At 32.7% G+C, this 14,037-nt stretch overlaps 1 protein-coding gene across 3 annotated transcripts in view; it reads right to left on the reverse strand.

Annotated features, from left to right (window-relative positions):
• KLHL4 (kelch like family member 4) overlaps positions 1 to 14,037 on the reverse strand; it is a 168,248-nt gene that overhangs the window by 88,611 nt on the left and 65,600 nt on the right. For 2 of the 3 annotated variants that reach the window (XM_079123025.1, XM_079123024.1), the window contains exon 1: positions 13,128 to 13,782. The exons of the other annotated variant lie outside the window; for it this stretch is intronic. In XM_079123025.1, coding sequence (XP_078979151.1) covers positions 13,128 to 13,549 — 422 coding nt within the window. In that variant the 5' untranslated portion in view covers positions 13,550 to 13,782. Of the gene's footprint in view, positions 1 to 13,127; positions 13,783 to 14,037 lie in introns of those variants that run through there. 3 annotated transcript variants of the gene reach the window in all.

A 14,037-nucleotide genomic window follows, 5' to 3' on the forward strand; every position in this document is an offset into this window, starting at 1 on the left:
CTTTCAACGCCTATCTTGGCTACCTGGTTTCTATTTGTCTGATTGTTACCAAAACTCTCCTGCATGATAAAATATAATACATTTATAAAGAAGACGAACTAGGATACAGATAATTCCATCTCTCATACAGGATAATAAATAGCACCTTCTCAATATCTCAAGAGAAAGCCACTGTGAAGCTAGCCAGTTGCAATAATGCAAGTTGCCATTTTACACTTCCAATTCCAGTGAAGTTACAATCATTTTTAAATAAGTCCAATAAAAGTTCATGTAAAAATTATATTCAGAAGAAAATAAACCACTAATGGATATGTATGTGTATACATATATATATATGTCTCTGTGTGTGTGTGTATGTGTGTGTACGCACATGTGTGTGTGTGTGTTCACTTAAGGACTAGAACAGCACAATCTTGAAACACATTTTCACCACTGCAATGGTCATTGTTAATTAGAAGGTGATGTTAGAATTAAGATACTCTCATGTTCATAATTAGTTATACATGAAGGCATTCTGATATATAGAATGTAAAAAAATGGTCGTTGGTTAAAGTTTGTAATAGGGAATAATTAGACCATGTTCGAATTGCAAGGTTACTACTTTGAGCTGGCAATAGTATAAATATAGACTAATATGCAATAGAATGCCTAGTATAAAGTTTCATTAAATAATAATGACATGATAGTTTTTAGATTACACTAAATCAATGTATGAGAATCATTTCCTTAATTGTACCAGTAAACTTCAAGAACATGAATGCCTGTGGCAAGCAAGACCCGGGCCTGGGGTTACGCCACATGCATCCAAGATGGCGACTGACAGAGAGCCAAAGGGCGTGCTGAATGCGCCTTGAGAAAAACAGGAAGCGTTTACCATTGGCTGTATGATAATTAGTTCAGCCGCCTAGCGTGTGGACAGATATATCTTACATGTATGCTTGAGCTCATGATCGCTTGACCTTTAATAGGATTGGATGGACATATCTGATTACAATTGCTTATGCATGAGACTGCTTATATATTGAGGGTGTTATCTGAATAAAGCGGAAGCTGCTTCATGAACTTCTGAAGAGTACGTGTCGTTTGTCCCGCTGGTCTGCGGCAAGCGGCAAATGCCCTATGTACATGTATGATTACATGAATGGTATGAATCTACATCGTGTACAACCATAGAAACGAAATGATTCACCCCATTTGTGTACAATGAATCAAAATGTAGTTTGTAAAAATTTTAAAGATAAATAAAAAATAATAAAAAATAATTAGATTTCTAAAAAAAAAAAAAGAACATTAATGCAGGGGCTGGGGTTGTGGCTCAGGTGTACAGCGCTCACCTAGCATGTATGAGGCACTGGGTTTGATACTCAGTACCACATAAAAAATAAATGAATAAATAAATAGAATATTTTTAAAGGGAACATGAATGTATTTACTTATATTTTTTGTTTTCAGTCTTTCCTCTAAAAACACTTGAAATTTAGCTTGAATTACCAGCCAACTCATAGCTACTAGTTACATCATGAAAACCAAAGTAGAGTATTTAGTAATAAGGAGATGACTCTTGAATGATTGAAATATGAGTGGAGATTAAAAGAATTTTACTAGATTTGCAATGCTGTGAGGAAATTAAAAGCAATTAACAACTTCTGCAGAACATCCTGTTACATTGTGAATTTTCAATGTGAAAAAAGTTGCATGCATAAAATAATAATCTCAAATTGCAGAAAACAGAAAAATAAACATAAAAACAAGTTGTTCAGTATTCTTGAAGCCCAGAAAAAAACTAAGTCTAAAAGTCTGATATATTAGGCAGAAAAATGATAAAGAAATTATGAAGAATGGGTTGTTTCAGAAGGGATAAACTTATTTTTCAATTATAGAGGACATATTTAAAGAATTGGATTCTCTAGGGAAAAAAACTGAAGTACATTTTACATTTGAAAAATCACAAGAAGATTGTGAAAAACATTCAGCCTTTGGTTTTGGGGATTGGCTAATTCACAATAAGTGGAGCACTAGGGAAGAATAGAGTTACTTTAGATTAGATAGAGGGGAGTGATGGGGGGAAGTGGTATGGGGACAGGAAGGATAGTAGAATGAAACAGACATTATTACCTCATGTATGTATATATGATTGCATGACCGATGTGGTCCTACAACATGTACAATCAGAAAAATGAGAAATTATACTCCATTTATGTATGATTTATCAAAGTACATAAATACATTCTACTGTAATGTATATCTAATTAGAAAAAATAAAAAAATTTTGAAAATGACAAGAAGATTAAATGGAAAAAATAGTTCTATGTCCTCCTTAGTACAGTTCATGAAATGCAGCAGATACTGCATAATAATGAGAAGTCTCTGAAGTGGACAATTCCACACTCACTAGCATAGAACAGCCTGAACTCAAAATGACTCAAAAGCCTTATTATTACCATACATACAAATATAACATTAATTATTGTACTGTATTTATAATATAGATAATATAATTTGTATATTCTTGAGCATTTAAAATTGTTAATCTCATGAAATATAAATTATTGCACCTACTGTGTAACTCTTTTCTCTTCAAATGTTAATGACTATTATAGCTATAAACATTCATAAAATAGGAAAATAGAATTATTCCCTTGTGGTTTACTTTATTTCATATTTTAAGTGTCTATAATCTTAAATGAAATATAAGAAAAATCAAAGGATTTTGGCAAAAATGTCCAATGAGGGAACTGACTCCAATAAAAGATTTGGTGTAGCTTGGAGTCCATGGTGTTCTCTATCCTTTTCAAGTTTTCTCACAGTTAATATTTGAAGTTTAAGTGGAAAAGGGCAAAGGAATTGCAGTAAAAGTTACAGAGCTAGGTGAAGCTCACACTTGAAATTTCATAAATGATATATGATGGGAGAATTTGGGACATTTCATTATATATTTCACCATGGTATTACACAAGCTACATCAAAATAAAGCTCTTCCTTAAAAAAATAACATACAGTGGTGGAGTTGGGATTTCCCAGTATGATTATGAGTAGAATATATGAAACAGAATCTTCCAAAGAACATTTTCTCATACATCAGATGTTCTAACTACAATAATATATTTCTTTTTTTTAAAAAATATATTTTTTAGATGTTGATAGATCTTTATTTATTCATTTACTTATATGTGGTGCTGAGAATGGAACCCAGTGCCTCACACATGCTAGGCAAGTGCTCTACCACTAGAGCCATAACTCCAGCCCCCAGTAATATATTTCTAAAACATTTGTCATCTTGGGCTGGGGTTGTAGATCAATGGTAAAGCAATTTCCTGGCATGGGTGAGGCACTGCGTTTGATCCTCAGCATCACATAAAAAAATAAAGTAATTAATTAAAGGTATTTTTAAAAAGTTTGTCAAATATATTACCTTATTTATGGTTTTACTCTGCTAATAAAATTAACAAAACAAGCAAAGATCATTAGAATAAATATGGTAGTTTCCAAAAAGGAATATCAATAATCTTAATAATCCATATAGTAAATACCCAGCTATATAGAAACGAATCTTTAGAACACAGTCAGTTTCTGATGCAACCTTGAATTTATGACACAGTCAACACTAACACACATGGGGCACAGATTAACACTCTCCTTTAACATTCTCATGTTGACTTCTGGTACACCATAAAGTCACTCTTTTGGACAAAAAGTACAGCTGAGATGTCCCTCCATAAATCAATTCCTATTTCTGTGATTCCACTCTTTGGAAAGGAATTAAATAATAAAGAAGGAGAGAGTTAAGACAAAGATAAATATTAAAATAAAGGGAAATAAAGAGAAAATAATTAGAGATTAAACAATATCTGTACCTGGCATATAATGGAATCTGAAGTAAGTTGCTCATCTTCTTAAAAAATCCCTACATTATTATTTTATATTAAGTACAGAACTATGATTTTCTAGTAAGCTAGACTCATCTTCAGTTAATGTGTGCCCTCATAAACATTTCTTAATGAAATACCAAATAAATGATTTGAAGTTGTCTCCTATTCAGTTTTAGACTAGCTGACATTAAATACAAGGATCGATCGAATCAATATAAAAGTTTAACATGCCCCCATTTTGTAACCACATATTTTTAGCTTTTATCAATTGGGAATAATAGGAATATAGCTACTGGCATAACTAAAATAAATGCGGAAATAGAAAAAACCTGAAGTAAAATTTAAAAAACATGCCTTGATGTTTAAACTTAAGGTTCATTTAAGTATTTCTTTTATAAAACAAAATATATTTTGTTAGTTACACTTTAGAAACAAGACATAGATTTTGAAAGTTTGATCTTTTCTAGGAAAAATGCATATATGTATATATATCTATATTTAGAGATCTATAAAATTGGTTGGACAGTATTATGGAGCTTGAGATAAAAAAACAGTGTCATTTATGCATTGCAGTTAAAGTTGAAAAGCTACAAAATCACATAACATGAATCACTAATATAAGGCAAAACATTTAGAGAAAACATTCTTTAGAATTCATACAAATGTTATAAAATAAAAATCATCTTGTGTTTTACCACATCTTGATACAATCAAATCAGTGTGTTTTTAAAGGACAAGTTGCTCCAAATCAACAATTTCTTGTTTCTTACATATCAAGTGAAGCAAAAATGCTAAGGAAATATTGAGATATATTTACTCTTTTACTTTTAAATGTACTTTTTTGTTTTCTAGCATGGTATATGGAAACTTAAGCATAGCCAAGCTGTTACTGATTAAGTATTGTTCTTGTAAATCCCAGAACTCTCTTCTTTTCAGAATGGTAATTTAAGGTGGAGGAGACAGATTGCTCTACTGGAAATAATAAATTCTCTGTGTTTTATTTCTTTTGATCACACACAAGCATCAAAATATGACTTCTTGAGGAAAATAACACTTAATGGTACTAGCAAGAATGAGTGATTAAGATGTTTCAATATAAAGATTTTTACAAACCAAATAAATTTTAAAATGATCTTGAATTCATTAAATACAGTATTTCTGATTTTACAATTTATTTGCTGATGCAATTTGGAGGCAAAAATAATAAAGGATCTGACAGTTGTATCAAGGTGCTACCTGTTCCTCAAAGTTTATTTCAAATCATATCTCTTCTGTGATGTGTTTCAAGGTTTATCTGGCCAGGATTCTTTTTTGTCTTTTAATGTGTTTAGGGTTTTCTTCTTGAATGGAAGAAAAAAAAAGAAAACGCCAATATCTCAGGTAAGCAACTGGCTTGTCAAATACTGCAGCAGACTTCAGACTACTATGAATGTCATGTTGCATAAAATTTCATGTAAAACTCTGTTATTCATACGGTTGTTTATTAGTTCTTTTAACAGGTGCTGTAATAAACATTAACCAGAAAAGAACACCTAAGTCTAACTGTGGTGTCAGCAATCTAATTCCCAGGGAAAATTTAGATAAGAGATTTAACAGATAGCTTCCATTTAGTAACCTAGCAGTGGCATGACCAAGAACAAATATCTTAAATTAAAGATGTGTTGGAAAACATTTCAGGATGTTGACTATAGGTACGGAGGAAGCAACGGGAATAAACATGGAGTGAGGAGAGTGTGTGGTACATTCTATACAATAGCATTTGGAAGTATATAAGTGATAAATCACTGTGACCAATGGGAAAGTCTGAGAAAAGTTAACCAGGATTAATAAAAAATTATAGATTCGTTTGTTACCTGCAATAAATACGACCATCCACATTGCATTTTCTAATGCAAATTATAGTGATATATACATATCATATCTAGCTATTGACTTAAGAATTACATGTTTTGCAGTGTTTCCAAAGTAAGCCATCTATAAAAAAATAAAATTTCAGTAATACATGTTCCATCGGATGTCTTCCTATAACTGAGGACAATTTGTTTTAGATTTTCTCAATTCTAGTCACCTTCTCTTGGGTAGTTCTTAGTCTAATTAGAAAATCTCCTTGCTGTACCACTTGGGGTGCATGAACTTGATACAATAAACAGTATATACTTAATGGCTATATATGTAATTTTGCATGGGAAGATAAAGATTTTTATATAAGGAAGCTTGTCTTATATGTGTCATTTTTTCCTCCTGAAAGAGAAGTCAGAAAAAGGAATGCAACTAATTTTTTATTAAAGTGACAGGTCATTTTTATTTGAAAGTACTAATAAATTTATTCCACTTCATCAGTATCCATTATATTCTCAGTGATTAAAAGATGATTTTTGTTTCAGATGGCATCAGAAAGAGATAGTTTACTGTGACCTTATTAGTTGTTATGCCCTTAAAGTTAGTGCATATCAAATGATAGATACAATTAATGTCGTCTGGATGACATTTTGCATGTTTCCTTTTATCTAGCTGCCAAAGCACACACAGAAACACACACACACATACACTCACACAAAAAAAAAAAAAAAAAAAAAAAAAAAAAAAGCAAGTTTTCGTGATTGGATAGTCCTCTAGTGTTTATTTAGGAAATTTCTTTGCTAAGGCTGCACTTCCTAAAGTGGTGAAATGTTTTTATAGAAAACCTGTGATTGCTTAGTTATAGTAGAGAGTGTCCCCATTTACCCCACACTCAGTTTCCTTTCTTATACTAGTATTGTAAGAATTTTTAAATTCAGTAACCAATATTAATATTTTATCAATAAATAAGGTCAATTTTTGTTCAGATTTCTCAGTTTTTACCAAAGGTTCTATTTTTTCCACTTTATATAAATATGTTCCACATATTCATCATGTCTTTTTTTGGTTTGCATTTCATTTTATATGTTCTTCTTATTATACATGACAGTAGAGTATATTTTGACATATATACAAACATGAATTATGTCTTATTCTAATTAGGATCCCAGTCTTGTGGATGTACATGATGTTGTGATTCATTGTGGTGTATCCATGTATATACATAGGAAAATACACAGAGACAAACCCACATAAATACAGTTATCTCATACTAGACAAAGGTGGCATAAACATACACCGAAGAAAAGATAACCTCTTCATCAAGTGGTGCTGGGAAAACTGGAAATTCATATTTCTCCTATTTCTTACCCTGCACAAAACTGAACTCAAAATAGATCAAAGACCTAAGTATTAGACCAGAAACCTGCACCTACTAGAAGTAAAAGTAAGCCCAACTCTCCGACATGTCAGCTTAGGAACCGAAATCTTCAACTAGACTCCTAAAGCACAAGTAAGTAAAATCAAGAATTAATAAATGGGATGGTATCAAACTAAAACTTCTTCACAGCAAGGAAAAAATCAAAAGCATGAAGAAAGAGCCCACATTATGGGATAAAATCTTTGCCACCTGCACCTCAGAGAGAGCATTAATCTCCATGATCTATAAAGGTCTCAAAAAACTTAATACCAAAAAAGCAAATAACTCAATCAATAAATGGACAAAGGAACAGATTCTTAACAGAAGAAATATGAAAGATCAACAAATGCTTGAGAGTATTCAACATTTCTAGCAATTAGAGAAATGTAAATTAAAACTACACTGAGATTTCATCTCACTCTAGTCAGAATGGCAATTATCAAGAATACAAGCAACAACAAATGTTGGCAAGGATGTCGGGAAAAAGGTACACTTATACATTGCAGGTGGGACTGCAAATTGGTGCAACCACTCTGAAAAGCAGTATAGAAATTTCTCAAAAGACTAGGAATGGAATTATCGTTTCGTCTTAAGCTCCTCTTGGTCATGACAGTATTTCACGCCTCGCAAGCACTCTGCCAAATGAGCTATATCCCCAGGCCCTTTTTTGTTTGTTTTTGATGACATTGGCAATGTCAGGATAAATCACTGGGTGTTTTGTAGAATGTCTTCCTATTTGGATTTTTCTGATTTTTCTTTCATAATTAAATTGGGGTGATAGGTTTTGAAGAGGAGGAAGACAGGTAAAATATCAATCTCATCACAACATACATTTTGTGCACATTTGAGGTGATCGAACACTTTTGATGTTAACCTTAATTATACAACTAAGGTAATGTTTGCTATTTTTCTCCACTGAAAATTTAAATGTATTCTTCCCTATATTCTGCCCCACCTTCTTGGGGGTAGAGTTTCTAAATAAATTATTTGGAATTACACTTCAAGAGTCCTATATTTATCTCTCTAATCATTCAATCATTTATTTATATCCATGTGGACACATGGATGTTTGTTTAATACTTTGGTTCATAATCTAATGCTACTCTATTTTGCTACTCTACTTTGTATTGGGGGCTCTTTAAGTCATTCTTGTGTTCCTTTAACATATATGCATTATTATTTTTATCACTTCTTATTTTCTGAAACTGCAAGGTATTCTATGTTCATCTTGCAGAATATTATACTTAGAAGTAAATATATTTATTGAGGATCCAGGGCTCTCCAGTCCTCCCCCTTGATTTCAGTTTACATTTTCCTTTAGATAAAATAATGTGAAATTGATAAGTAAACATACATAAATATATATGCACGTGAATATATGCATATATATACATACACACAATATGTGACATTTTTTGCTTAGAAAATCAAAGGAAAGAATTCAACACAATTAGCATTAAGGGCCAGGTGTAATCCTGAAGCTTGAGTGTTGAGTGGCTGAATCAGGAGGATAGTGAGTTAATTCAAAGCCAGCATCAGCATTAGTGAGGCCCTAAGCAACTCAGTGAGACTCTGTCTCTAAATAAGATACAAAAAAGCTGGGAATGTGGCTCAGTGGTTAAGTGTCCCTGGGTTCAATTCCCATTACAAAAAAAAAAAAAAAAAAAAACAACCAAAAATAGCATCAAGGGGCAGACATATATTCCATATATGGAATTTGCAACAGGAAAATGTGATATATTGCTCTTGAGTCACATAATAAATAGTATAAAACATTTTGCATAATTTATTCTTGTTTGCAAATGCAGAGATGAAAACCTTGCATTTCAAATATCAGAAATAAAGACTACAAGTGCTTAATAATAATATTTAAAGAAACATGGTCACGAAATATCACAGATTCTTAAATGGAAGGGAGTACTAAATTTTTCAAATATTAAATATATTTTTAAAAATCCTAACTTAAGTTGTATGACCAAAATGAGACAGGAGGACCATAGTATTTCACTCCCAGGAAAAAGGCTGCAATTGTTGTATTATTATTGCTTTATTATTGTTACCTTTCCAAATTCATTTTCTACCATTCTTTCTATTGAACAATCTACTCTAGATGCACTGACCTTCTTGTGTTTGAACACAGCATGCACAGTCCCATCTCAAGGTAATTGAAATTGTTGTTCACTCTTCCTGGAAAGTTCTCCCTACAAATACCCACATAGGTCATTTTTATTTTATCAGAAAAGAATCTTACAGTAATTTTCACTGTTTTCAATTCAGGATTTCCCTCATGCATAAACATTTCCCGAGCAGATTCCATTTCACAGATGGGTTTCTGTAGAGGATGAAAATCCAGACTACATTTGTCTCTATCTGAATAATTTTGTTAAAAAAGGAAGCAGAGTATCATGTGGCAATGTTTCACAAAGCATAAGTCTCTGTACATGAAGTGTATGATCTGTTGGTTGAATATAAAGATTTCCAGATGACAAAATGGTAACATGATTACAGGATGGTTAAAAGTCACCTCTGTAACCACAGGCCATGCACACGCTCTTAAAATCATTAATGAAAATAAGGGCAGGGCATATTTTTTAGTTCATCAATTAAGTTAAGGGATATTAAGGGCATTGTGTGGGGACATGTGGCACAGATTTGTGTAGAAAAAATGTATGGCAGTTAAGTACTCTCTTGTGGAATAGAAGCAGTAACTTCTCATTTGCTTTGAATTCTTGATTCAGCCATCTTGGCTTCTTCCATCATTTCATTTAAATCTCTGCTCAAATGTCACCTCATCAGAAAAGCCTTCCCTATCCAAAGGAGCATTACCCATTCACTCTCTTCCTTCTAATTAATATTTCTTCATACCATTTATAACAACTTAAATATTATATTTTTGATTATGTTAATGACCCTCTCTATTAGAATGTTTATTCTGTGAAAACAATTGATTTTTAATCCTATTTCATTCCTAGAACCTAGAAAAGTGTCTGACACACAATGGGTGCTCAATATTTGTGGATGAATTACTAATAAATTCTAGTCTTAGTCATCTAATCCACTTTCCTTTTGGATATCAATATAAATACTGATACTTGTTCTTTTTTCTAGGCAAATTTTACTTGAAAATTCAAAAGAGCTCAAGTAGAGAGGTAATTTGGAGTCTTGTTGAACAGTGCAGCACTGGTAAAGATATACCAACTAATATATCAGTATAGTTGGCAAAGTATGCAAAAGCCTAAATCCCTAACAGGTAGAATGAGATCATGATCCCCATTTCTGCCAATTTCTTTCAAATAAGCAGTTTTGTGAACCTCAAATTTTGTACTAAGACATGTTCTTGGACCATAAATAGGTTATTTGCATGTTTGCATGATGAAGAGATAACTCCATTTGATTTAGCCAATGCAGTTTTGAATAATCTTTCCTAGTGTTAACACTGTGGCATCCACCTGAGTATTTATGCAATCATTTATTTATGAGCAACTGCAAATATATATATATGGATTCATAACCAAATATTGTGTCACAAAAAGCAAAATCATAAAGCACTACTAAAATATGTTTTGTTGGAAGCTATGGTTGAAATAAAGAAAGAATACTTACAAGGTATTTACAGAGAAGCAAAGATGCAGACTCTGTAGATAACTAGAACAATAAGAAAATGATAATTGAACCCCAGTCTCTAATAATAATCATATATGTGTGTGCATACTTACAAAGTTGAATCATGATGTAGAGCTGTTCTCTGAAATACTACATACTTATAATACAACTCTATAGGAATGTATCTGAATTTTTAAATTTCAAAAGCAACATATAATTTTAATATGTTAGATTTAATATCTCTTGGGGTACTAAATTGTAGTTTATTCTGTTATATTGTGTACTTCAAACTTAGCCCATTCTCTGTTCATTCCCTGTAATGTTCATAGAAAATGGAATAAAGATCCTTACTTTGCATAAGTGTCAGAGGTCATCTCATACTAATGTGGTAATTCTGCACACTTACTACTGTTTTCTTTTTTTTTTTAAACCAAAAGAGTTATATTGTGGGGATACAGGCTACTGCCACAATTCTTTCATCCTGCTCCCTAATCTTGCTGAAGAAGAGAGGCATTAGAGAATCAAGACATCAGTCAACTGCTTCTTAGTCTTTCCTGAGGCAAGACATGGAGATTCAGACTGAGTAATGAAAGAGTAACAAAGCATCATATTTCATTTAATAAGGTTTTCAATTTAGTTCTTTCCTTCTGCTTAAGATATCCTTAACATATCTATAAGACTACTTCCTATTTTATTTTAAGAAAATATTTGCTTTCCTCTGAAACCATTGGAAAAATAACAGAATATTGTTTTAAAACATAAAAAATTCATCAGGAAGAAAATCAAAAGAGAAAGTACTTTTAAAAAATATAGTACTTGGTGATACTTTGTATTCAACACCTTATCCATCATTTTCTTCTAGCATCTAATTTATTGTAAACATTTCCATGATTTAAAATCAATTCATGAATCCTCAGAGAGTGAGCAATTTAAATTTGTCTACTGTGAGTTAAATGCATTCATTACTCTCAAAATTCAACATTTTTAAAACATATTCACAGTGAGGAGAAATAATTTGAAAAGCTGCTGAGTCTAATAGTATAGGCTTTATATTATTTTGAAGGTCCTGTTAGTTGTACCAAATGCAACTTTCAGTCCCAATATTTACATAACATTTTCTTGTGTAAACACAAAAAGCATTAAAAAATACACACAGGTAACTTAATTTCTTAAGAAGCCTATATCACAGTAAACTAATATTATAAAGTCATTTCAAAAAATCTGTGTATTTATATTTCAACATAACTGAGTTTCTATAAAGATGTCATTTGGCACAATTGATTTGTCTTTTGTCATAATGTTACTATGTTATTTTTCTTTAGACTTTCTCTTTTGAATTTATGGAAGCAAGACAATGTTCTGAAAATACATTGTAAAAACTTTTATCAAGAGATAAATTTGTGTCCTCCATAAAGATACAGTATGCCAAGTTTCCAGATTTTCAAATAAAATTGCATAACTTTTTGTTGAACTGTCATATTATTTAAGCAGATCAAAATACCTCTTTCTCTATAGCACTTCCAAAACTTACATTGGAAAGTTCATCATGTGTGTCTAAACTATATTGAGAATATGAAGATTTCTGATAATGAAGAAAAAAAGAAAAGACATAAAAATCCACTAGGTTAAGTTATATTTGACAATATTAGAGGGCAGAACACAATTTTCTTCCACTCAAATGGGACCAATGGACACAAAAGTAACCAAAGCAAATGGTTTCTGAATTATACCTGAACACACTATATATTTTCTTCTTCCATTTTAATGTCCTGAAATAGTTGACATATTCCATTTCCTACTTCAAGATCTCATTGCTGTAAGCACTATCTTATTATTTGCTTTATGCAGACTATTTTCATGATTGTAAACTAGTTGTGAAAGTAGCACAACTTGAACGGAATCTCAAATGCCAAAGAAAGTTTCATATCCTCACATACAATAACATAATTTCACAAATCCTTATTATAGCTGTGTACTAAGCAATAGATAAGGATGGGCTGGGCAGCCAAAGTCTATATTTTGTCCAAGTTGGTCTAACTCACAAAGTTAGGAAGAGTTCTTGCAATTTATCACCCTTGCACAAAGAATCACAACTATTTGAACATCTAAAAAATTAAAAATTATAAAAATCTCTCTTAGAACTACAACGATTCTTAATGGAGTGGGAATGAAACATGAGAAATAAACTCACTACCCTAAAAATATTCCCATTAATTTTCAAAATATATGTGGTATTACAGTTTTCCTTTATATACTTAGAGGAGGGAGTTTCTTGGAGACCTTAATTGGATGCATAAAAATTCAGAGATTATTGTAACACCTTCTATTTAACCCTGAGAGTTTTAGAGAATAAGCTAAAATAGGCTATGGCTTTCACTTATATAACCCAAAACTCCTACCGTGCTCTAGAATCTCCTACATTGTCATCAGCCATCATCTCCAAATTGTGTGAGTGTTTACCACGATCTTCTTTGAACAAATTCTCCTCTGGTACTGCTTTAGGTTTATCTTCATTTGCTTGAAGATGTTCTATCAGGTTCTGCTGGTGCCAATTCTGAAGGGCTCTTTGATGGGCAGGGGCCGGTCCTGGCACTGGTGTCAGTATATTGTAGTGGACAGGACTGTTGCCTTTCTTCAGTCCGTTTCTGTCCCGAGAGTGGTTCTTCAACCTGCCCTGAACCGGGGTCCCTCTATGCTCATATCCTTCCTGCTGAAGGCAGCTTCCAGTGTTAGGCGAACCTTGAGAAGGGTGACTAAACCATCTCCAGCGTAGCCTTAGGATCTGTTTCACATCAAACTCTTTCTTGCCGGACACTGACATTGTTGCAAAAGGAAAGACAAAGCCTTCTCTAACAGAAAGGAAACGGAGCCTTTGTTATCTCTTGTTTCTCTGCCTCTTCTGTAAAACTAACAAAAGCACAAGAGAGCAGTCTTTCTTGTTTTCTCTCCCCTCCCCCTCTCCTGTGATACACTGTGAATACTTCTAGCCTTCTATCTGAGGCAGAAAGCTGCCGCTGCTAACAGTGTAGGTGGGAACCCATACTGACAGGATGATGAGGTCAGACCTTAAACAAGTAAATCAGCTTAGCACAGGAAAGCAGCTACCACAACACACCCCAGCTGCTAGATCTGCAAGCTCACTAGCCCTCCAGCCTGGACTTGCAAATGTCTAGCCCAGCTTCTTTCCTACCCAGACTCAGTAGTTGCAGCCCTAGGCAAGTAAATTAAAGCAAAGTATTTAAACTCACTTCTTTGTGGATTTCCTTACCCCTCCCCCTACCAGACTAATTTTTGGGTAACCCACTTCTG

The sequence above is a fragment of the Sciurus vulgaris genome, assembly GCF_902686455.1.
Source record: "Sciurus vulgaris genome assembly, chromosome: X".
NCBI classification, from domain to species: domain Eukaryota; kingdom Metazoa; phylum Chordata; class Mammalia; order Rodentia; family Sciuridae; genus Sciurus; species Sciurus vulgaris.